This window comes from Arctopsyche grandis, chromosome 10 (genome assembly GCF_051622035.1).
Source record: "Arctopsyche grandis isolate Sample6627 chromosome 10, ASM5162203v2, whole genome shotgun sequence".
NCBI classification, from domain to species: domain Eukaryota; kingdom Metazoa; phylum Arthropoda; class Insecta; order Trichoptera; family Hydropsychidae; genus Arctopsyche; species Arctopsyche grandis.
This window is the reverse complement of record NC_135364.1, coordinates 5271215-5297937: the sequence shown is the minus strand read 5'-3', so window position 1 is coordinate 5297937 and position 26723 is coordinate 5271215. Positions and strand designations below refer to the sequence as shown.

At 33.1% G+C, this 26723-nt stretch overlaps 1 protein-coding gene across 1 annotated transcript in view; it reads right to left on the bottom strand.

The window, feature by feature from the left end:
* LOC143917856 (uncharacterized) overlaps positions 1-26723 on the bottom strand; it is a 396623-nt gene that overhangs the window by 175657 nt on the left and 194243 nt on the right. The window contains exon 7 of the mRNA XM_077439464.1: positions 1790-1877. Within this exon, the coding sequence (XP_077295590.1) occupies positions 1790-1877 (88 nt within the window). The remainder of the gene's footprint in view (positions 1-1789; positions 1878-26723) is intronic.

Below are 26723 nucleotides of genomic sequence, written 5' to 3'. Positions count from 1 at the left end.
TTGTATTTGACTTGTATAATACTTACAATACTTCTACACAATGATTGGCCGTAGATGTTGTGTTTAATTTAAATATATATGCCAGCAGCATAGCTCGGACGTTAAGCTTCTGCTTACCGTCAAGAAGGTGCCGGGTTCTATCCCTGAATGAAAATGAATTTTTCAGAGTATGCTGTTGGTCAGACCTGGATTTGTGACTTCAGGTTGATCGTTTCCTTATCAGAGTTTGCCAATTTTCTCTGATTTCATTGTTGAAACGGTTCCCGGAAAAAAAAATTGGCTAAAAATCCTTCCTACCTACTATGTCACCACTATTTGAAAAATTTGATTGATGTACAATAAAAATTTATGTACAATTCATAGATGTCTCGTTAATTTGCGAGTTTTTTCAGTGTCTCGCAATTCAACGACTTATAATAAAAATGCTGTATTTGTATTTGTAATTGGCCAGGAAGGCGCATTGGGATTTACCTGTAAGGCCTTCCTGGTATATATGTAAACTAAAATAAAAAAAAAAAATAAAAAATAAATATATAGTTAATGATTATGTATATATAATTGATCATTCTTAATATGTACATATAGCGCACTCGCACATTGAAGAAACCTGTGAAGACAAGTGTGGATAATTGAATAAAATAAAGGAAAGAATTCTTTTTGAGATAAATTCCAATGAAAAAGTTCAGTTCAAAGTTAATTGAAATAAATATAATATAATATAATTTTTTGAGATGTTTCTATTAGACCCAAAAAGGTCTTTAGACCACTGGCTACGAACCCCTGATTTACATTCGATGCTTGTTGAATAATGATCGCATATTCGGCACTATTTGCAGATAAAAATGTCGATATTTTACGGCAAACGACTTCAGATATTGGTGATGGCAGATGTGAGTTTTTCGAGCGTGACACAATTTCGTCGAATGATTATCATGTTTATTACAATGTTAGATAAGAGATTGTGATCTATTTCAGTCGAATACCCCTCCCCTTACAAAATAGCCGTGCTTCTGTGTTCTATATTAGGATCAAAGGATTCTATTGAAACGTTGAAAGAAACAAATCTACTATCTGACTTCCCGTACGGTGTGCTTTCATTCATGAAATTACACCCGAAATTGAATAAAATCTATAAATGAAAAGTAAAGAGGGAAGTAAAAGGGAAAGCTTTATTATGAGACGCACGTTTTACTGAAATTTCCGGTTATATAAATATACATGGAAGGAATTTAGCATTCAAATTTGTCCAAATGCGTCTCGTAATAAAATAAATAAATAGTCACTTATCTATTCGAGATAAGATATAACTGCTTATTATTTGCATAACCTAAGATAACCCATCTTTGAATACAACTTAACAGCTTATAAATCGGTTTTTACGGTTCAATGAAAATACATTAACTCATTAGATAATATTCTATTTAATATATAATATGTAATATAACAAAGAATTTATATTTTTTCTATGATCAAAAAAACCTATTCTACTTAAACGTGCTTACATAATACATTGAATGTTCGATCGCATGAATGGAAGCACACAATGTACCCGGCAAATTACACACCATAATATCCATCATGTCGGAAAATATGCCACAGAGACGAAAGTTCCATTAAAATTGCGGAAAATCTGGAAATTTCCCCGGGGGAGAATGCGTCCTTAATCTCGGCGCACGTCGACGCGAATATTTGCGGGAAAAATGCCAACCGTAAAACACACATTATACGGAGTTCAACCTAGCGTGTTATATTTTATGAAAATTCGAATAAGTGAGCTGATTATCATTACCTTTTTCAGTATCTGGAGAATGTGCAGCCGGTGCTCTGCGATGGTTATTCCTAGCGTTCTTTCCGCCGTTCCTGTTGCTCACGCGAGTCTGAAAAAAAAGAAACATCGATACGGTTAAAGTATGTATGGACTTGAGGGGGTTGTGGGGGTGGTTTAAGCGGATATACGTTTTCGGTTTGACCCGACGGCCATAAATTCCTCGAAACAGGTTTCGTGTTATGGCGGAGGCCCTCTCTAATGGACGGTGCGGATGGAAAACAAGATGAAAGGGCAACATCGATTACAGTGACTATGGAAACTCAGCAGCGAGCATACGAGGGGGTGGAAAATGGTTTGGGGGAAAACCCCCAGCACGTGCTCCAACCCCATTCCAGAATCCCTCGGATATACCCCTCGTTTATATCGGCAAGATCTCATCCCAAAAGCGAAGAGAAATCTATACATATGTATGCATGCACATATGTACTATTTTCAAAGTTATATATCATACTATATATGTATATGATTCGAATTGATAATTAATTTTTCCCGTGGAAAATTCGCAGAATTGCGAGACCTTGATTCGGTTAATGATGTGTGTGCGTGTTCAAGGCTATTTGTGTGTTTGTTTTGTTATTATTAATGGCGGCCATATTGATTTTTTTTGACGAAAGGAAAAGTCATCGCGCTCGACTGTGGGGAATGAGTCATCGTTTTCCACGTGGAAGCAAAGCGAACGCAAACACAATGGAAAGCAATTAAGTTTTTCCGTTTTTGGAAAGAGGCGAAACTTCGGCGATTTAATTAAATCAATTCCCACCCCTGTCAGGTTTAAAACACTGAACGAAAATTAAACGGGGTTGAATCATTCTAAATATAATGTAATATATTAAACATATGTACATACATAGTTCAATGGAATATATCAAGGCTGTCTTGAGTGCAATACATACGACTTGTATGACCATAAAAAACATGTTTAAGACATGAACGACATAATGAAATACATTTTTAAATGTTTCACATTAAGTCGTGTATTTATAATGTTTGGAATTCGATTCAATTGACGATCCATCGAGTAAATAAAATTTGTACGGTTCGGTCAATTCCGATCGATACTTTTTCCTAGCTCGTACGTACATATTTTGTGTTTTTAGTCTCGGAAATTATGGAAAATTGAATGATTCACTGCCTTCGTGTTACGACATGTCTTCTCCCCCTCGTTACCTCCCTCTAACTAACTAAATTATACTCTGCCGTTTAAAGAATGGCAAAACGGCTTAGAAGCCGCATAAATTGCCGTCAATCCGCGATCGACTAGTTTAAAACTGTTATAATGCTAAGTTGCAAAAAAAAAAAAAACATGATGCATGTGCATATAAAAGAGTCGCGTACAAAGTGATGTAATTTATTCATCGTTAGACAAGCATGAATGATTAAAACGTTACAAAGTGTATGTCAGTTAACATTATAGAAGTATACTTGATTTGTGTAATGATCTTGATTACATAATTACCAGCATATATGTAACTAGTCAAATAACATCGGCTTGTTTATAAGATGATTGAGCGATCCATTGTTTATTGATCGTACACGTCATCTATCTTTATTGTATTAAGCGAAATAAACCCATTCTAACCACATGTTTATATTTAAAAACATTTGACTAAAATATTAATATGTACAAGGAAATTTTCATATACAAGTGGGATTTTTTCCTCTTAGAAATATCAGAAATGTTGTAGCCACGATTCTGTCCTACCCCTGAACGTATAAAGCTGAAAATTTATATTTGTATTATTTATGTACTAACTTAGAGCTGATACGGTTTTGGTCAGAATTCGTATACCGGAAGTATGTAGTATTTTTTTTGTTAAATAATATTTCTTTATTTTATTTTGACCCTTTAAATGATTTTAATATTCTTGATATTTATTGTGTATGATACTGATAGTGATTTAAAGTAATGAAAAAAAATTGAACAAAATCCGACAACCGGAAGTAGAACTTTTGTTTTGTGCAAGTTTCAATACATTTGCGCTTAATTTGTATCGAAAATGCTGTCATAGCTATTAGTATTTCATAATGCTGCCGGTATGTGTGAATTTGTCTGTACGTTTCAATATCGAATTTGTATTTGTACGTAACTTTTACAAATTATACACACAATAAATACAGAAGATTTGTGACAACAGGAAAGATGATTTTTTGTCAATTTTGAGGAACCGTTTCAACAATGATCAGATGAAATTGGTTCTGAAAACTCTGATACGACACGATCTAACCAGCAGTATAGCGGATCGAACCAACTGATCACTTGGTGCTAAACATACACGCTACCATTAAGTCACACTGCCGGCTAATATGTCATATATTTTTGAGTTGATGTAAGAAAAATCGATTTTCACATAAACATAGGTGCTGTTTTGGTCAAATTTGTCTATTCAATTGGTTGGAAAAGCAGTTTCATCTCAGAAAGCAATGAAAAAGCAATAGGGAGGTTGGAGCATTGGGATCCGAACACACATATAGTTCAGTATAGGGTCCTTAAAGAAGGTTTCGCTCAGAGTCAGAAACCACTATGATGCCGCACACCGTTTTGCGTTACGACCGATCATCCGGCGAACAACGACCCCATTATCCGGCTCACGGGTCGGCGGGTTCTAAAACGTCAACGGGAATAAAGCAAACCGGATTAGAAAAATAGCTGACCGTTGCGGTCGGCTCGTCCAAGTAGCAGGCGTGTAAGTCCGGCCCTTCCACCAACTTAAATGCCCAGACCTTTTTATTATTTTTCCTTTTTTTTTTGCTTTCGACCGAAAGCTGAGTCCGCACCCGGAGTAAAATTCGCGGACGACGAAGAGCTCAAAATGCGAGGACTCCTCCTCTTCCTCCTTGTGCTTTTACACGACCCGAAACCGACAAAAAGGTTATAAATCAAACGGACGTACGACCCGCTTCGTACTCTCAACGCTGTAATTAGTAATTTGAATTTATTGCGAACATTTCGCGAAGAAAAGAATAAAATTATAATTAAATTTTACAAGCTAATGTTGAACCAATAATTGGAAATACATATTATGTACATACATACATATGTATGTAGAGTATATCGTCATCATCATCATCTACAGCCACTACCATCAACCGCTGGATGAAGTCCTCTCCAATAGGCTTCCATTCTTCTCGCAACTCTCATCCATCTCACCCCACACATTTTCCTAATTTCGTCTACTCATCTTCCCCGCGGTCTTCCTTTTATCCTTTTGTATTCTTTTGTCCATTCTTATAGTACGTGGCCAGACAATTGCCATTTTAATCCCTTTACTCTATCCACTATGTCAACTACTCTTGTCATATTTCTCACCAACGTATTATTTTGTATTATCACGCATTTATAATAATATACTATATAATTATCATCATCATTTACAACCACTCCCATTAACACCCATCAGCCAACTACCACCAGCGATGCTATTTCATCATTATCATCATCTACAGCCATTCGGCATCCACTGCTGGATGAAGGCATCTCACCCCACACATTTTCCTAATTTCATCTATTCATCTTAACCTTTTACATGCTCTCAGGTACAATTCTAACGCTTCTTTTGTCTAACTTTCATCCATTCTTCTAGCCACGTGGCCCGCCCATTGCCATTGCCATTTTAAATTAGCTTGATAGCTAAAATATATATAAATAAAATAAATTTCAATTTCTTTACTCTATCTACTATGTCCACTACTCTTGTCATACTTATCAACCACGTATTCCACTTCCTGTCTTTCCTTGTTATACAGTATTCCATTCTTCTAATCTGTGTAGTATCAAATCTTTACTATTATATATACAGAGATGAAAGTTTGTTTGCTTATTTATCTAACTTATCCACTATGCAATAAATTATTAAGAACCAAATATTAAGTAAACTATCTTATGGCACTCTGGCTTAGAAGGAATCATTATTATTTTTTTAAATCCATTTTTATTAACACTTTTACTCGCGCCAGAGCAATGCCAGAAAACTTGACTAATAACACTGACCAACAAAAAAATACCGGAGCGGAGACTAATCAATCTTTACTATGTTTGATCTACTGAATTCAATATGACAATGATTTTTGTTGGTTTCTTCTCGTTTATGAGATATGATTTATGAGAAAAATGCGCAAGTTTTACAGATTTTTGGCTCAATTTAAAGTCATTTACCGCTTGAATTAGTACGTTAAACAAAAAAACATTGAGATAAAAAATGAATCCTTATAAACGTGGCAAAGTAAAAAAATTGCGAAATAAACTCAGTACTTTGAAGTAATAAAACATTACAACCAATAGAAAAAACATGCGACTATTGATTTCAAAACTCGCTTTTGGCACAGTGATTAAAAACTGCAAAAGCCAAAAATCTGAAGAATTGCGCATTTTTTTAAACGCTCATATCTCATAAACGAGAAAAAACCCACAAAAATCTATTACTATTACAATTTTTTCTTTGGTAAAACAATAGCTTAAAATTATCTATGATATATCTACTTGTATGTACATATGCAAAAAATTGAAAGTGTTTTCCGAAATCTGCATATCTGCAAATTTTGACTATTGTACCTACATATGTATGTATATATACACTATTATGATGATAATCGACATTATTTATTAATAATGTATGCTTCGCAAAATTATTAGATAATATGCTATATTTATATTTCCAAACATTATTTAATTTTAACAACATGTACGTACACCACACGAAAGTGTGTAAAATAAATTGATAAACGGATAAGTTATATATAAACGAAAACCAATATCGAATACGATCAAAAAAAAAAAAATTATAATGCCTTAGTTTGTTTTATATACAATGATTGATTTTGAAAGGTTCAATGTCAATTTTTTTTACAAATTGAGGTCAAATATGCTTTCTATTAATGTTATATCTGTTTAAATGCCAACGTCTATACATAAAAACTTTTGAATAAATTAATAACATCGACATGATTTATTCCTCAATATGAAACAATGTATTATGTAAAAACTTGCAAGAGAGAGATTACAACTATGAGTGTGTGCTAAAAATAATATTAAGCATGAATTGAACGTTCGGTTGAAACGAATCGTATATTACAATATTTTGACATTGACATTTTGTATATCAAAGAACTGAGTGATGTATCAAAATAAAGTTGTCATGTAACGTCTACTCAGTGTAATTTAAAAACAAGAACGTGATATGTGAGCGTATTGAAAAATGATATGAATATTCGGGAATACGTCAACTGATTGGTGGATTTGGAATTTTCGAATTTATGGTTAGTAATTCCGTTACATTATCCGGGAAAATTGGGAAATCTCGTGTTGACGAGACGCTTTCGGAATGATTGATGAAGCGTCGAGGAGCGGATCGATCTTTCCAACTTGCCCACCCACTAAATCGAAAAGAAAAGTTGCAAATCCACCCTGTATGTTTGCGTTATTTTAATTACGAGATGGAAAATTTAAAAAAATGGCAAAAACAGCGGAACAAAGGAAGCGACCGTGTGAAACACCGGCGACCGGGGCAAACACACGACAGACAAAATTAAATTTCCAGGGTTGGAAAAGCTCACAGCAGCCGTCCTCTCTCCCATCCCCCTTGGGGAAATTCCTGGATAAAGTGGGAGAGCCGGAGAGAGAGCGGGCCCGGAGTAAGCGAGGGGTAATGAATAAAAAAGGTAGAGAGTGTAAGGGAGAAGGGAAAGCGGGAAAGCGGGACGAAAAGTGAAATGATCGCGTGCTCAGAAACGGGACGGATGATGGTGGGGGTAGGAAAAGGCGAGGGAAAAATAACAGAGGATGGAATGAAAAATTGAGGACACTACAAGGAGACGAAAAGCAATAGATGTTTGTTCTCACGGGCGTAGAGAGGAGGCCAATGGGGTGACTATGATATATTATTGGCGAAATATTGGAAACGAGTCTCTTTTAATCTTATATCTATACGATAGAATAGATATAAATGAGTTCGATTTCTTTTGTGTAAATGAGAAAAAAGTAGCGCAACCTGTTTGATATTGATTTCATAGACTGTGTGGGATGTACTTCTTGTTCATTTTTTATATTATTTTTGCATAATATATTCCGGAAAATTGTTGAAAATTTTTAATGAACATCTTCCGTCTATCAAAAGGAAGAAGTAGCTAAAATAATTCAATTATGATAAAACTGTTATTTATGTATTTTTAATTTCATATTATACCTCTAATTGGAGTATGAAATGTAACTCAACCTCAACTATGTAGGTAGAATTTTTTAATATATAATTATGGTTATAAAACCTTAACATTTATTATTAATGGAAAATTAAAAAAAAAAATAGTTTCAATGCATATATGTATGTATGTATACTAGGCCGAAAGTGCGAATTTTACGTTTTCGTCATTACAAAAAAATTTGAAATTTATGAAATGTAAAAAGGCTAAAAAGACCCGGGTGTTTTGACGTAAAACTTGACATGTTGCGACAAAATAGGTCAGTTTAGCCTCTTTATATTTCAAAAAATTCATATATTTTTAAATATTTTCTATGTTCAAATTCAAGATAAATACACAATGAAGCTCTCAACGACTTTTGATTTCAAAATAATCAAGGGAACATGAAAAAAATTACGATTTTCTGAAAACAACGTTTCCCCCATACAAACAAAAGCTTTGTATGGAGGACTTTGGAGCGAAACGGCAACTTTGAATTTTCGTTAATCAGTTAAAACTTATCACAATCGACCCAAATAAGCTTAAATAGGTGAATATTGAGTGTTAATATTTTTTTTAAATAATAAAATAATCGAAAGTAATTTTGAAAAGGAAATATATAAAAATAACCCACTTTTTCAAAATGTTTGTCTAGATAAATCGATTGCTTGGAACCACAGAAAATTGTTTAAAATAAATGAAATTTTTTATTTGACGTTTCCTTGATACGACAAAAGTTTTCCACTAGGTTCTTCGATAAAAATCCAAAATCTGCATTTTTCGCTCTGGCCTAATATTTATACATATAATACATTTGTACAATATGCATTAAATTTAGATATTTTGTACATATGCATGCACAGTATAATTATTTAACAAAAAATCCCATTTAGAATCAATCACATCAAATCAATTATTATTTTATTGACGTATACATATATTAATTAATTTATTTATTTATTAAAAATATCTATATATTATAATTAACTAATAAATCGTCACACATTTGAATTAGATTTTTGATTTACGAATGCTTTTTATTGTTCACAATATATCTAAAGTCTATTCGAATAGCTACAGATCCACTGATCATTAACTATTCATTATTTTATTGTTAGTGTTGAAGGCATAAGAGGAAAAAAGCTCAAAAACCTATTTACAATTAACATACAATTGAATGGAACTTCATATAAGGCACTAATTGTTAAGCATTAGATTTCCATAGAAAATACATTAGTACTTATATGGATTTTTCAATGCAAACCAATCTCTATGAATAATATTTAGCTATGATCTAATATACAATTCAACAACAAGTTAAACATCGAACGTTTATAAAATGATGCAACTTTGAAATATTATAAGATACATATGTAGTATATAAACCAGGTCAGTATTGTACGTTACAAACTTTCCTCGGAAAAGTTTGAGAGCCACGAATGCGTAGAGTCATACACACTACACGTCCGTACTCGGACAATGATTTAAGACGGTGTGTTACAAATTGAAAACAAGCGTCAGCGTCCATCATTAATCACTGGTTGAAATTGTGAAGAGCAAATTGCGCCATTATGGTGGCCATCAGTACGAACGTTAACAGAACGAGTTATAACCCCTCCCCCTCCTCCTCCCTCGTCCCGTTAACCGGCCATAACCGGGAAAATTAACGATTGACAAACGTCAAGTCATCATGATGCATTTCTCTATACGTGCGTGCATATTACATACGTACGACAATGCAAATTGGCGCATGCTCGTCACGATGCAGGTCGAGGTATTGTGGGTATTGTCGTGCAAATGGCCGCCAAATTGAATCGATTGCTCGTTGAATTTGTTGGGTTTTGTGCTAAATAGGAGTTTGATTTGTAAAGTTTGTTCAAAAGGTTAGTGAAGATTTAGTTTGACCTATATTTGTTGTTTGGGCTTTGCCTAGGTCTTGGGAAAAGTGCTCGAACATGTGTATAGGTATCGTTTGGAGTGTGTTTAGCACTTTTTGCAGTTAAGTGATGACTTGCATGTTAGTGTTAAGTAATGGAATAAATAAAATGTAATAAAAATATTATGTGTTCGTATTTTGGTTGTTCTTGTTTATGATTAAAATGAAAAATGTGTGCTCGAGTGCAATTCTGGTTAATGTTATGACATAATAAACAGGTGGAATGGAATTGAAGAACGGTTTCAAAATAATTTTGAATAGTATTAAACTTTTATTTAATTAAATTTGTATGTAAAATGAAAGCATACAAGTGTGAAAAGATTGAGATAGTAAATAAATAATAGTTAAAAATAAAAATCTGATTTTAAAGACGTATTTTAGTCATGAAGGTATCTGTATTAAAGAAATAATACCTCAACAATTTATTTGTCAGATTTTTAATATTATATATGTATGTAGAGTGATCGTTTTAAAATCCTGCCATTTTGCTATTTTGTCGACAAATCCACAAATAGAAAAAATGTCTAAAAAATTTATAAACTTCATGAAGTAAGTATAAGGAGGCCAAAATGTTTCAAAATGTTTCACGTTAAAACAGGTCATTTTTGCCTCCTTTCATTTATTAAAATTTGTAATATTTTTCTGAATTTTTTGTATTCAGATTAAAGGTATATTACTCGAGAAAGCTCCCAATGACTTTTATTTTCAAAATAATCACGGGAACACGAAAAAAATTATGATTTTTTGAATAAAACGCTTCCCCAATACAAACACCTCGACTCTCGAATGAAAATGCAACTTTGGATTCTCGTTATATCTATGTATGTATATACATTTGTTGCTTGTTTATAATAAATTAGAATCAATAAATCACAGTATACATTATGTGTTGTTGTGGAAATTTGATTTCATAAATTTGAACAGTGAATATATTGTTTTGACAAATCCAATATATTGTTTTGACAAATTCACAATCGATATAAACTCCCACTCGACCCAAATTTATTTTTATAGCCCAGATGAAAACAGTTCGAACAAAAGTTAAAACTGAAATTTACTGCAATTTGTCGACAGAATTTCGAAATAAACATTTTTTTACATGTTTATTTTGTTTTTGTTTTCGCAACAAAAATGCTATTTTCGCAAAGGCCACTCAATTTAAACAAGAAGAGATACATACATACATATAGAGCTTTAACGGTATTGTCTCCAACGTACCGAATATAAATTAGTAAATACAAATAAGTGGGTGTATTTAACGTTCGATATATTATATAAATAATTTTTTATAGCAAATATCGACTAAACGGATAGGTTTCCAAAAAAGGAACCGAAGAAAAGATCCAGTTTTTTATTGTTTATTTTTCGTATTAAATGTTAACGCTATCGAATTATACGATTTCTCGATTGAAAAAAAAGTTTTTTGCAACATTCGCTAAAAAAAATCACCTTGAACTGTAAATTTTTACATTTTCTTCTTTGCAATGCGTTTGGTTTAGCATGAATTACTAATTTATTTAAGCATGTGTAATACGATTAATAATACCACACACACACAGTACGGATCCGCATTTAGACTGAATAAATTTACATTTTTTTAATGTTACTATTACTTCTTTTTGGTTCAGCACGAAACATCGGTCACGGTGAACGGACTCGACGAAAAAAAAGTACATTTACGACGATAAAATGCGGTATCATTATTTTTTTCCCCTCCCCGGTACAACAACAACAACAACACTACCGAAGAGTAATAATATAAAGATGAGTCAAAGTGCTGCAAACAGAAAACGAGCTATCGATCAACGTCAACGTGGAACCGACTCAAATGAAATTAGTACAAAATAAAAAATGAAAATAATACGAGAACACAATGAAAATGGTAGTTTGTACACGTAACCGTGCGCTTATGTTGATTATTATTAAGTGGTATTTAGAACGGATCATTTCTTACAGTCTTGCCGAGTGGGACGTTTGCTAATTCGCTTCCGAAGCGGGAAAATTAATGGATATAATATGAGGCCGTTTAAGAAAATGAACAAAATGTTCAAATGTGACTTATTATTAGTCATAGAATGACTCTCGAGTGGTTCTGCATCAAAGAAAAATCGTGCTTTAGTGAAAGTGCACTTTCCATGGATGTCTCTATAAGGAGCATAATAATATTCTCATATTGAACATTCTATTCGTGTTTCAAATTCAGATGTTAATGACCTTGTATTCAAATAATCCAAGTACTATAGTGTATTATCATCGAAACGATGATTCATCAACGTACATATCTACATAGTTCAATTCGATTGTGAAACATTAAAAAACTGCACTCGCTTCATATATCCAATTACATTTAAGTTGACATTAAAACTATGAAAAATAATTGAAGGACATTATTTTATACGCATGATAATATCTTGTCATATAAAAAAAATAAGAAACATTGCTCTAATATTTTCCCATTTTAAACTATGAAAAGTTCAAGTTTGAATTTCATCATTAATAAAAGAGCTTACATATCTAATTAAACAATCTTGAATTCATAGTCAATTTTGCTGTAAAAAAATTCAGATAAGAAATTTGCATTGTAATACAATACATTCGTGTATGAATATTTAAAAATAATTTGATTTCTATATCAAATTTTTAAATTAAAAATCAAATTTAAACGTAATAAAAATTCTGTATATGAAAATGACCTTGAATTTAAACATTTCATCGATTTTTCAGTTAAAAACTGTGAAATCGATATGATTTCTGCGTGCAATTTAAAGCTTGAGACCAGATTCTAGCATATTTAATAGAATTTTACATGCAAAAGAGCTTAGATTCATGATATTTAATTTATTTTTAAATACAATGCATAAGATGAATGAAATTTCATCAAACCGAAATGCTTTCTGCATCAAATTCTATCATCTTTAAAATACGACCGACCTTTAATTTTAATATTGCATGGATTTCACTATGCAATGGGTATGAGGAAATGATTATTACATCAAATTTAAATCTTCTTGAAGCTCTTATGAAGGTTTCAACTAGATTTGATCGTATTTAAAATAGCTTGTACGTACATATATAGTTGGAGCATATCGAATGAAATAGTACAGCAATCAATTGATAAGTCACGCACGTATAGTAAGAGAAACGTCACGTACCCTCAGAGAAATAAATTCAGCACCCCAAAAAGACACAATGTTTACCCCCCCAAATGTGGATGGAATTTAAGACCACCCCGGAATCGAAGCATCGGGGGGGTTGACATTTCGGACAGAGACAAATCGACCCGGGGGTGTTCCAGTCGGACACGGCTCGTATCGGATAGCAAAAACAATAAATAATTACCGGGGATAAAATGTCCGGGGCGTGGGCATGAAGTGCACAATAATCTGATTCACGACCAGAAGAATAAGAAGGAGAGATACTTGATTTGAATAATAACAGGACGGTGAGCGTGGGTCGAGCCGTGCATCCGATATGAGCGCAGTTCGATGACAGGTGAATTCAATTAAGCGCACATGACATAGACGACTGATGTCTTTGTGTGGAATTTTTTTCGCGTGCGAAAAAATATCTGGTGGGCTCGAATTTCTTTCTCGATTTAGATTAATCAAGCGTAATTAACGCGTGGGAGTCGGCCAAGTGGGGTGGATGCTCTTCGTTGATTTCTAAATGCAATCCTCCATGTGTTTGTTTGTCGACGATTCAGAATAGTTTTGTGTGAATTGAACGTTTTGATGTTAAAATTTAAATGCATAAATTTACTACGCATTGCATAATCAAATCATATCGAAAATTCGCGTTAACGAGCTAACTGCGGGAGGCGTAGAAAGCGCGTCTTATTAATACTTACAAGCGAGCGGATTACGTGGAAGTTGCGTCATAGCATCTTATTGACTACAATTGTATGAAACTTTGACTACGATTCACTTTTTAGTGATATGTTATTTATAAATCGATATTTGAGAGTGTGGCATTATAATCAAAGTGATAATTATTTTATTAGATGGAAAATATTCATTACAAGAACCTTTCTAACGAATTGCTTTTTAATTAAAATAAAAATAAAAACTTTATTTTATTAGCAGAAGTGTGATGGAATTTACGGTGTTTGATTAATCTCCAAAACATACATACATACATGTCATCTTATTAAAAACCATGAAAATGTGCTCAGTATTACTGGGCACACTTTACTGATTAAATGAAACGTGAACGGAATAATAATGTTCGAATTATCTCCAAAATAAATACACACGTACCTTTCAAAAAGTATAAAAAACGAAATTAACGGTCAATATTGGATATATATCGTCAAAATTTTGAGGTTGAAATTTCTTATGTCGATTAATTTAAATTAATAATAAATATTTGTACGTAATATTAAGTTGGAAATTTAGTAAGAAAACTTCAATATGAAATTAATTTACTATGTAGAATAAATGTTGAATAATTTACACGCTCGGTTATAGTATCGAATGAGTAATTAATAAATGACACGACTCAATCCATAATGCAGTTTATAAATAAATTAAACACAATACGAAGCCATAATAAATGTAATCAATATTCATATCAATTATAAAACTATTTATATATATACATACATATATAACCAGAAGCGTGGACTAGTGGTTAGCATATTATGCTTTCGAGAGGAGTGGTCGCGGTTCGATTCCCACTAGTAGCTGTTGGCCAGACCTTGGTTTGTGACTCCAGGTCGATTGTTTCTATTCATAGTTTGTTAATTTTTCTGATTTTCATTAAAACGTTCCCTTTAAATTGGCATTTACTCTCTAATCTCTCTTGTTATTCAACAAATCTCAACTATTCAGCGTATTTAAGTTCGCCAATTTCTATAATAAAATGCTGCAAAAAATTCTCCATAAATGCCACTGTGTTTTTATGAATTCGCATTGCATAAAAATGCTTGTATTAATTGTATTATTTTGTTATATCTGTACTAATACACTCGTCGCTTTGGAGCGATCTGTAAAGCTGAGTGAATATGTTCGATTGAAATAAAAATAAATAAAATTTAAAACTAAATATGAGTTAAAAAAAGAGGACACCTATAGGGGAGGTACCATTTCCGGTCAACTTAAAAAATTTACGTCATGTCGATAAGAATTTCAGTAACCGATACTAAGTTTCAGTTCGATAGGACTAACGGTGTTCAAAAAATCCCCAAAATACACAGACACACACACATTTTTTCTAGATCATGAAAACGTGATCAGTAATCGATTCTGAGTTCGAATCAGACAAAATCTCGAGTTCGAATTTTCGTATGATCACAAAATTTCATCTATTGTTACTACGTACATACATAGATAAAGTAAAAAAAGAATGAACTTCAATCGTTCGTATAAAATGGACATGAAAGTATAAAGGTTATATAGAAATAAAAGCTACATATACATTGAAGCAATTATATTATACTATAGAAGACGTCTGGTAATGCGAAAGTAATTTTCATGGAAACGAGCATAAAATACACAGAAGCGAGCAATTGATTGCAAAAAGCAATACCTATAATGATGTGATAGCGAAAGTGCGAGTGGACGAACGAAACGGTCACAGAAGAAAGCGGATGACCCTCATGAAGCGTCATTTGCTGACACATCTCGCGACCGGAAGACGATCATCAAACCGAATAGAGATATACGAGCACATATACAATATGAACATAGGTAGACTAGTTAAGGCAGATATGGGCTTGTGGAGTTTTAATGGCGCATAGCCATAGTATGTACATCGCAGTGTTATGTGGATATATAAGGATAACGCGACGAGCACAAAAAGAGAAAGGAGTTGGTGTACTTTATACGTAGGTACTCCGTGAAGTTTATTCTGGTACATTGTAGTCGATTATGGAGCTAAAAGTTTAATTAAAACTCAACGCTTTAACTAGGATATTTTATATACAACTTGGTATCGCAGTTTATAGCGAATCTGTGTAAGAAACTTTCGACTTTTAATTTAAAGTCGGATGATACTTACAATTGGTTTAGATCTGTCTGATGAAAATAATAAGTATTCGAGACTTGTGCGAAGTTGAAAATTTCCATTGTAATATATTTAGTTTGAAATTTGGGATCTGATCAATGATCGACAGCTGAGAAAATTTTCATCTTTCTCTTTACTATATGATCTTTAAACATGCAGGTTTTTTCTTTAATGCATGTTAATCAGACAAAATTGGCTCTGATTTGAATTTTTGTAGAGACAAAAACACTCAATATCATCTACTTCCAAATGATTTGATCTCCCAGTATCTGTTTGCCCAATCATTTTTAAACGTGTATAGAACTATGACGAAGATCACTAATTGTTCAAAACAAACAATGGTAGATCTGCTAATGTATTAAACATATCGAGCATATGCACTGAATTGACTTCTCAACTTGTTAACCTTCAATCTTATTAAAATCATCGTGTACGTATGTATCATATATATTTATATATACTATCCACATTATATATGTATTATATATACTATCCACCATTGAATGAAGATTTAACCACAGTATCAACATTCCAAATCCTTCCACAAGAATCCATATACATATTATTCCGCCCAATACAATGAGTATATTTTCCTTCACATATGGTGGGTTTCCATTTTCATTCTTTGGCTTCATATTATGCTTTAATACTCCAGAAAGTTTTAATATTATCAATAACTTCCCTAGAGTCCTATCTCATGCAACATGTCTTGTTTGCTGACGACGTCAAATAATTCTTATCGGTCAAGGATGGGAGGTTAGTCCTGGTCCTAGAGTTCAGTTCTACTTTGGGTCTAGAACTCAATATTGATAAATGTGCAATTATGAGTAATGGACGTGAATATTCGCTCTATTATCACGGATATTCCATTGGATCCGTCTTTTTGAAGCGTGTGGAATCTATGGTTGATTTGGGTATCGTTTGTGATCCTCAACTCACCTTACACAACCACATCAAGACAGTCGCTAACGTTTCCTTTGATGTTTTAACTGATTTGTCTTGAGATATGCAAGGTTATTCTTCAAACCTTTGCCTTCTGTTTTGTGAGAAGCAAGCCAGAGTATAATGCGATTGTGTAGAATCCACAGGAAGCAAATTACTATCTAGTGATTGAGAACATTTATTAGTTTCCTATACATGAAAGAGTATACATAGATGAGTATTATCCATATCTCTACCTTACTGCTTTATTTTTGGGCATGCTTGAGTATAATTCCCTTGAACTTCGGAGAAATTTCTTATTAATTCGTTTTGTTCCTAGCTTCTATGTGGTAACAATTATATACGTGGTAGACATCATCATTTGATAATCCTGCCCGCACAGTTATTTATCGGATGGTTTCTAATCCAAGAACAATCCGACTTATTAATGAAATCGTTGCTGCTGTGCCTGAATGTGATATTTTCCACCCCAGTGAGCGTAGGTTATCCGAGATTATTTTAACAAATTTGTCTGGTAGCTTGCGCTCATCACTATTGGATGCGATGTATGTATGATTTTGATTTTTTCTCATCCATTTGGGCCTCGCCAGGATGTTTTGTATTTGCGGCTGGTTCTTATATGTATATTGCTTGTAGATGCAAGACATTCCCTACTTTGTATTTTATTATTTGATATTTTTACTTTATCTGCTATTAAAATAATGCTATGTTTTGTGTCTATTTGTATTTTTTCGATCATTGTGGCGCATTAAGGACTCCTGTAATGCCACAATGGTCCAAACTTAAATAAATAAATAAACCAATCAATACCAATTGGCCGCTGCGGTAGAAGCTTGCACACCCAGGTGCAAGGTGCACTTAGACTGCAGTTTACCAAGAAACCATTTCGGGATGATCCTCTCGTAGCAATCTGTGAACCACAACAATTTATAGGGCAGGTGTGCTCGGCTTGGCACGAAACGTCCGAAAGGACTGCAATTATGTGGCCACTTAACCCGAACCTGCTCTACAGAATCGAGGCATGTTCGTGACAGAGGCACACGCGTGACCCGTTTATTCCAAAGTCAATTATAATTCACACACACGGACAATAAAGTAAAAAAAATCCAGACGGAGGAATTCGTTTCAATTAAAAATTTGGGCAAATTATTCCGGGATTGATTCCAAAGCGAGGCCGCGTCACGGAGAAAGGTGGATTCTCCGTGAGAATGGGTTAGGCGAGTGTATCCCTGTAATTTCGTATAGTCATCCTTCAAATTGATGCATCACGCCGTTGTTTCGAGGAGATGGAGGAGGAGGAGGAGGAAGACAAAGGTTGGCCAAACCGGTTGGACCGGGTGTGGCGTCCCACACGACGACCGGTCACGTCGAACGATGGCTATCTGGGTCTGGTGGTGGAACATCGTCGTCTCCGAAACTCAACTGTGGCGAAGTTGTACACATATAATAATGTATTGTACGGTCGATGAGTTTAATAATAAGCTGGAGAGGTGGTCCAAAGAGCGGCTTCTGGGCTTGGATCATGGATCGCTTCTGAACTTCGTGCGCGGCCATTGAGCTTCTAATAAGGAAATGAGAAATGCTTCCACTTGTACTACTCAATTATATGGTAAGGCGAAACTGGGACTGGAATTACGTGAGGTATTTTCTATGACGTGGAAACGTTTTCGTTAAACGATGAGGTCTAATATGAGCGGCAAGGATCACACTGAACTACCTAAAGTATCGAGTTTGTATTATTTTATAATTGATATATAACATTCCAAGTCCTATATACATATAATATACTAGTTGATTCATTACGATTTTGGATAAATTTATTTATTTTAACAGGCGTTGTCCAAGCCAAATTTATTCAATAATATTGGTCTACAACTAACGGCTAAAACACTAATCATTGATAATTCGCGTATAGTGAATGTTTTCCATTTTGTTAAATTTTAAAATATCTGGAGTATATTATCAAAAACGGAAAACTCTATGTATAGATTAAAGTTATTTCATCATTATCATCATCTACAGCCATTCGCCATCCACTGCTGGATGAAGGTCTCTCCAACTCGCTTCCACTCGTCTCTGTTTTGCGCAACTCTCACCCATCTCACCCCACACATTTTCCTTATTTCATCCATCCATCTGCCCTGCGGTCTTTCTTTTACCCTTTTCAATTCTTTCAGGTATCATTTTAGCACTTCTTTTGTCCACCTATCGTCCATTCTTCTAGCCACGTGGCCCGCTCATTGCCATTTCAATATATTCACTCTATCCCTTGTCATACTTCTCACCCACGTATTCCATTTTTTTGTCTTTCCTCGTTATGCCAAGCAAACAACGTTCCATACTTCTTTGAGTGCATTGGATTTTGTGTACGAACTTGGGGTTCAATGTTCGTTTCATATCCAAACGTCATCACTGGCAAAACACATTGACGACGATCTTCTTCTTCAAGCACAGTGGAATTTTTTTATTTAAAAACCGCATTCATTGGTCCAAATGCACTCTATACTAATTTCATACGTCTCTTTATTTCTTCTTATTTACTATCGGAAATATTTTTTATTTGACCTAAATATAAATAATTATTTTATTTTATCATCTAATGAAATGCTATCAGGCATGCAATGGCTATAGCTATAGCTATTGATCATTAAAAAAGCTATTCATATTTTACTTAAATAATAGAGATTGTATCAATTCGAAATATCAAATTGGAAATATCAAAAGTTTTTGCCAAGCTTCAATGATCAAAGCAAGTCAATAAATGATTTTTCTAAAATTATTTTTATCTCAATAACCTGACTAAATAGGTAAAAAAAAAAATTCAGATCGAAGAGTACAAAAGAACATCTGTTGGTTTTATATATACATATATATATTTTTTTTTTCAAAGCTCTGTTAATAAGATTCCGAATAATCGAGAGTCAAATGCTATTACAATGATATGAAATTCGTATTTGATCAAAGGCTCCTTGTCAAAAATGCCGCACGAAATTCAATTTCAGGTAAACGTGAATCGTATTGCCTACAGCAAGAATTTTATCAAACGGAGAATGCGGAAAAGTTAATGAGTTTTATAATGTAAGGAATTTTTGATATTATTAAACAAAAATTACTGAGAAGGAATTCTCAATTGTAACGCAAAATAAGGAAGAAACATTCCGGGAAAATTAATAAACATTCGCATCACCGAGGGATGGAATGGAAATAAAACCACGACGATTCATTTACAGGTTTAAATAAAAAGGTCATGATCTTATCTAGAACGTAACACGCGGCATAATTGATTTAATCCGCTTTTCATAAAACAATACATCCAATATATATAAAGTTGAATTTTATTACCGATCATTAATCGAGAGCCTCTTTACAAGACGATGTGAACACGATTATATACGGTGTAATAATTCGTTTTAATTATTTTTTAGGGCCACGCTCTTTAACCGCCCGACGAATTATATTAAGAAATAAATAAGGATCGAAATCACCGTGCACGGATAATTACATAAATTACAAGTTGCCGTGAACGAGAAATAATAATAAAAATAAAAGGAAATTAACAAAAAAAAGTGGTTTGTTCGGTTAACCCGTATATGCGCTCGAGAGCGCAGCGGCGAAAAGGTCAAAAAACGCATTGAAAAAATAATGATATATTATTCGAGCAATAAAATACGCATTAGTATTAATTGTTTCTTAACTGTATCGATCGATTACGTGTTTCAAACTTTCGCTAGAAAAGGTTAATGGACGGGTACGAATACTTTTATCGACTGCCCTTTGCCTTGTTTATATTAATTTTAATGCGTTTTCATTGCGCAACAAAACTAACTTTGCATTATAATTTTGATTATGCAATTCCGATTTAAATAATACTATACGAGAAAGCTGAATTGAAAAAAAAAATGGACATAATAGTGTAATATTTAAATTCGTATTATGCTTAGAAAGTGAATACATTTTCGTTGAAGTGTGTCGTCTCGAAACAAGCTGTAAAATAGTGGGTCAAAGCATATAATAATGGAAAATAAATGATTTAACCGGATGAACATTTGATGGTTATATTAAAAATAATCCCAGATACTTATAAATGGAAATACATACTAGAAGTCTTTGTTTGGCGAAATTGGTACGTCGTCTACATATTTATGGTTAGTACCTCGTCTACATATTTTGTACTAAAAATTTAATTCAAATCAATTTATACCCACTTAAAACATACAACTAATCACAAAACATTCAAGAGTGTCTTCTTATAAAGAAAGCGAGGTTCTGGAGAGTTAAAAGTATTGGAAAATTTTGAACAAAGAGGAAAATTCCGCACTAAACTGCTTTTTACTTCTATCTACATATGTATGTACATCGTAACAATATGTAGATGAAGTTTTGTGATCATGCGAAAATTCAAACTCGAGATTTTGACTGATTCGACCTCAGAATCTTTCTCAGAATCATCTCAGACTTTTTCGTAATCTAGAAAAAAATTTTGTGTGTTCTGTATATTTTTTGAAAACCGCTAGTCCTATCGAACTGAAACTTAGTATCGGTTACTGAAATTATTATCGATACGATGAAATTTTTTTTCAAATGCTTAAGATGATCGGAAATGGTAACTCCCCTTGTCTTCATTTTTTTAAGTTTTTGAATTCAATAATTTCCCAAACCGCTAACTGAATCAGACTGAATTTTTTTAAATGTAATAGAAATTATAAATTTTATACCTTAATATTTTTTTAAATATTTTTACCTAAATCAGATATAGTAGTTTTACTCTAGAGGTTTCGTAGGAGAGGAGTAGATTGAGGTTTTTTTTATCTTTTTCTCAGAAACCTTTCGGTATATATGTAGAACTGAGATTTTTTTACATAGAAATATGTATTTAATACAAGTCGGGTGGAAATTGCAAAAAAAAGCTTGAAAAAGATCTGACTTCTTCCAAAACTTTTTTACGGTATCATGATCTAGAATATGTACTAAATTTGATGGTCGTAAGTTTAAAACTGTGGATTCATATCTTTAACAAACAAACATATTGGATTCGAGCCCAATTTTCATGTGTTTTTAACAATAAACGGGCACGAACTTATCCAATAATTTAATACTAACATAAATACATATACAAGACTATATTTGACCATTCAATGATGTTATACATGAGAATGTATTTACTGTTTATTTTGTATTTAAAATTTAATTGCATATTCAATAGGAAATGACTTTCGACATACATATAAACACTGGGATTTGATCCGTCAAAGGCGTGTTTAATCCAATTACTATGATACCAATAACATTACAGCAATGACGAAGCTTTGTAAATATATGAAGTAGTGCAATCCAAATAACGGTACAATTACAATGATTATAACGATCAGATAATGCAATGTAATGACGCTATCGATGCCATTTGCCAAATCAAAACGAAAGTACCGGTTAAACGCTGGCAAACTTGTCGGCAAGCAAAATATAAATTGCATAACGAATCAATTGACTACAATTGGCCCGCAGTTAATTATAGATTGAAAAGGAAGAGGAAATTTCGTATATGGCATATTGTCGGTGAATGCACGTACATATGAGACTTAATTGAGACCCCCACAGAAGAGCTATGCGGGTGGGAAACCACAGGGAATCACTACAAAGGTTTCAAAAGACTTGCATAAAATCACCCAATTATAATAGACAGCTCTATGTATGTATGTATGTATATGCGATGGAAAGTTATGCAACCGCTTGGCAAGTAAGAGGTTAAAAATTCGATCCGACTGTGTCGAATAAATCATCGATACGATGGACAGATGATTTGACTTTGAAATATTGACCATTTCATTGACTTCATGTTGAAATTTACATTACAAAAACAAAAAAAAAAACGAATACTATTTCGCGGTTCGATGCTTTCATGCTACGTAAAAAATTGGATTTATTTTCAAAGGTTTAAAATAAAAATTGTCAAATAAGATTACTGTCAAATCGAACGTTGATCGAAAGCTTCAAGTGCGAGTATTTTTTTTTTTTTTTTGGTTTAATTTTAACCATACTGTGACGTTCCATTTCCAAATGTCTGTTTCTTGTCTGGTTATATTCTCGAGCTGTTTGAATCATCATCGTGACTCAGTTGTTCAGAACGTATTTATTTTTTATAGGTATGTAATTCTAGCTGATGGTTTCCACGTGTATTCGTCATATTTGTTCCGAATTAAAAAGGTCGAACGGACGTATCATAGCGTGGGTTTAATAAACGAGTATTCTTGTTTGTATAATTTGAGAGTTAAAATTAAAAAAAAAAACGAGATATTATATTTTCGCAGAATTAAGGCCGTCATATTCAACGTAACCCATCACGCTTCGTAAAATGTGTTTTGATAGGATATTATTTTTACAAAAGCACACAATACTAAATATACGTACATATCAACATAATCGTTTACTGAATGGTAACCCTTAAAAAATAAACAAACAATAATTTTATTTGAATTATATGTATTACATACGTACATATTAAATAAAAAACGATTAATTATTTATAAAACGGCCTTGAACAATTTAAATTAATTTTATATTACAATTTCGTTCAAAGTATATTTGACTAATAGGTTCATTTTTTTAATATCTAAATGATTACTTAAAACACATGTACTTATGTTAATTGGAATGTTTTTTTTATCAATATTAGGTTAGGTTAGTATTGTGTATTTAAAATTTATTTATGTTATAAGTACTTAATATTAATTTAAGCATTGACCATATAATCAGTAATGTGTTCTAATACTTAACTAATACTGACCCATTTAGGTTCCATTTCATTGCCTTTAAAACGTTTATAAAATAAAATTATTAACAGGCATTGTAAGTATTTCTATATTAATTTAAAAATGCAAAATTTGGAGTCTTAAAAGTGGAAATACCATACATAATGACAACCTATAAAGCAAATATTATAAAATATAAAGTGAAAAAAGAAAAAGTTATAGGCGTTTGTTTAAACAATTAAAATCTAACTTGGCGAAAAGGGATATAAAGTAAGAAGAGGCTTAAATAACATACATACATATGGTTTTGGCATTGCTAAAAGCAAATGTTGCTGTTAACACAAACACGGGTTCGAAAAATCAAAGATGTTGAAGAGGATGTACGGAAGGAAGTTTTTATAAAACATCATTATGATTACAACAAGAATATTTGTTAATTTGATTTTTTTTATAAATATTTGAACTACCAATAGTAAGATACATATTTTTTAAGTATCGAAAAAAGCGGGGGGGGGGGGGGTAGTATAAATTAAACACCGCCCTGGTTTGTAATAATAATAATAACCGTATGCGAAGTAAGAGGCTAGTAAAGATTATGATTTTTTTAAATTTAAAATATAATATGTTTACCAAATTTGGTAGTCCTAAATTTGAAGATGTACATTTGCATAGCGGCGTAACGAGCATTCATCTTCATACATATTTATCGTAAGTACGTAGATTACGACAGACTTACACACGAGAGCAATTCCGAGGCACACTCGAGCACAAAAGTGCATTTATTTATGCGTATGCACAATCGGACAAGGTTTCTGTTGTTAAAGAGGCCGAGAGAGCAATTCATTTGACGTGAGCCGAGCAAGAGCCTCCATTGTGGAGGACCAGGTCGTTCGTTCCTTTTGGAGATGCGGGCATTTCCTTAACCGGAGAACCGGTCCAGAGGAGAGGAAAGCCGGCCCTCTCACCTACCTGCCCTCCCCACGAACCACCCCCTCCCACATGCGGGAGGGAGATAGCGAAACGGAGCGAAAGCGAGTGAGGGAGATGAGCATCGCTTACATTTAATGTCAGCGGGTTATTTATTACGGGAGTCGTACCGCTCCGATGACTCCTCTAATAATGGCTCTTGACAGAGTTAACCTCGTTGGCCGCAAGCTGCGCCGACTGAATTAATGCTCACCAACGCGAGGATTCGTGCTCGAATCGCGTCGGTCGTTTACATACTTCGGGCAATTAATTTAATTGAATTAAATCGGGGTTTGGCTTTTTGGCGCAAATTTTTCAACGGCGAGCCACTGTGCGGCGCGCTCTGTCGGCGGATTTTCAGTGCGGTTTTTAAATTTTGTGATTATATTCATATGAATGTGCATTGGATTGGTAATGGGGCACGAACTGCTTTAAATGGACACCGAAATCGTCAATATGGTCAATATATCATATGATTTCGAAAGAGACTTTGCATATGTACATATATGTAACCTTAGTTGGTTGGTTCGTAGACAACACATTCGATTTACATATTTTGTTTTCGATTGATAGGCACCGATTTGATTTTTTTCGATTCAAAGGATTCAGTCCCCGGGGGCGCAAACGCCGGATTCTGGTATACATATAATTTCGAAAGACACTTAGTATATATGTTTGTTTGTTCGTGACAGTCAGATTGAATAAAAAAAACAAATGAGTATTCAAATAAATTAATATAAAATAAAACAATTCAAATAAATTTAATAAACCATCAGATTAGTCATGTTTAAGCGGTTTATATTACAAATACCGAGTGAAGCCGGGTAAAACCACTAGTAATATATAATTTCGAAAGAGACTTTGTAAGTTTGTATCTTTGGTTGGGAACTTAGTAAACAAATCAAAGTTTCTATGACGATAATTCAATTGGTTGAATATAATATTTTTTTCGATTCAAATAAATTTAATAAAAAAACAAATAAAACATTTACTATTAGATTCGCCATATTTACGCTGTTTATATTACAAATATTGAGCGAAGCCGGGTAAAACAACTAGTGGTCAATAAAATTGTCAGTATATGTACTAATCTAGCCTGTTTGACATTTTGAATTCAGTTTATACCTGACGTTATAAATAAAATTAATTCTGCGGTCGACATATGTAATGTGTATTTAAACTATAGTTTTAATAAAATGGTCAGTTTTAATACTGACCATAATTAGCTGAAACTAATCTATTTCTTGCTAGTACATAAAATAAATGATATTTATGATGAAAATACCAATCAAAATCATTATTTATACGGACTACTTACATACATGTTAGCACAAACTAACTGACGTACATACATACATACATATATCAATATTTATACAAATGTTAACATAACCTATCTTCGATATATGTATGTACATCTACATATGTATGTGAATATTTTACAGCGACATTGTTATTTTCAGTGAAATTATAATTTAACTGACTCAACCAATGAGTACGGATGTAAAAATATTATTACAAATTCACTTCTCAATGTCAGTGAATTTGTAATTGGAACGCTAATGCACCATGCGATAGTGCACGTCGTACTACCAACCCTAACTTAACCAAACCTAACCTATTAATTAAAACCAACTCTAACTTAACCTAACCTTAAATAAATACGTGTTGGTTCGCAACTGATAGTGTATCACGAGGAGAGTGGGAATGGACAGGAGCGGGGTTGTGACGTGAGGTGGCGCGATTCGTGTCGCCGACGCACTAACAATAATCTTAAAATAACGGCATTTCACTATCATCCAACTGTCAAAAATTATAATTTCCCCAATATGAAGCAGTGAATATGTAACTTTCGTAGTGAAAATATAAATATACCCATTGAAAATATAATTAGATATGATTTCACTGAAATTATAATTTCACTGTGATACATACACTGATCAAAATCATTATTTATACAAACCAAATATTTACTAAAACCTATCTTTGATATACTACATATGTTCGTATATTTAAATTGACCAAAATCGATATTGATACTGACTATATTGATTTATATTGACCAAATTATATGTACTATATTAAGATGATTTTGATCGAATGGCAAATTGATTATATTATTCTGAAACTT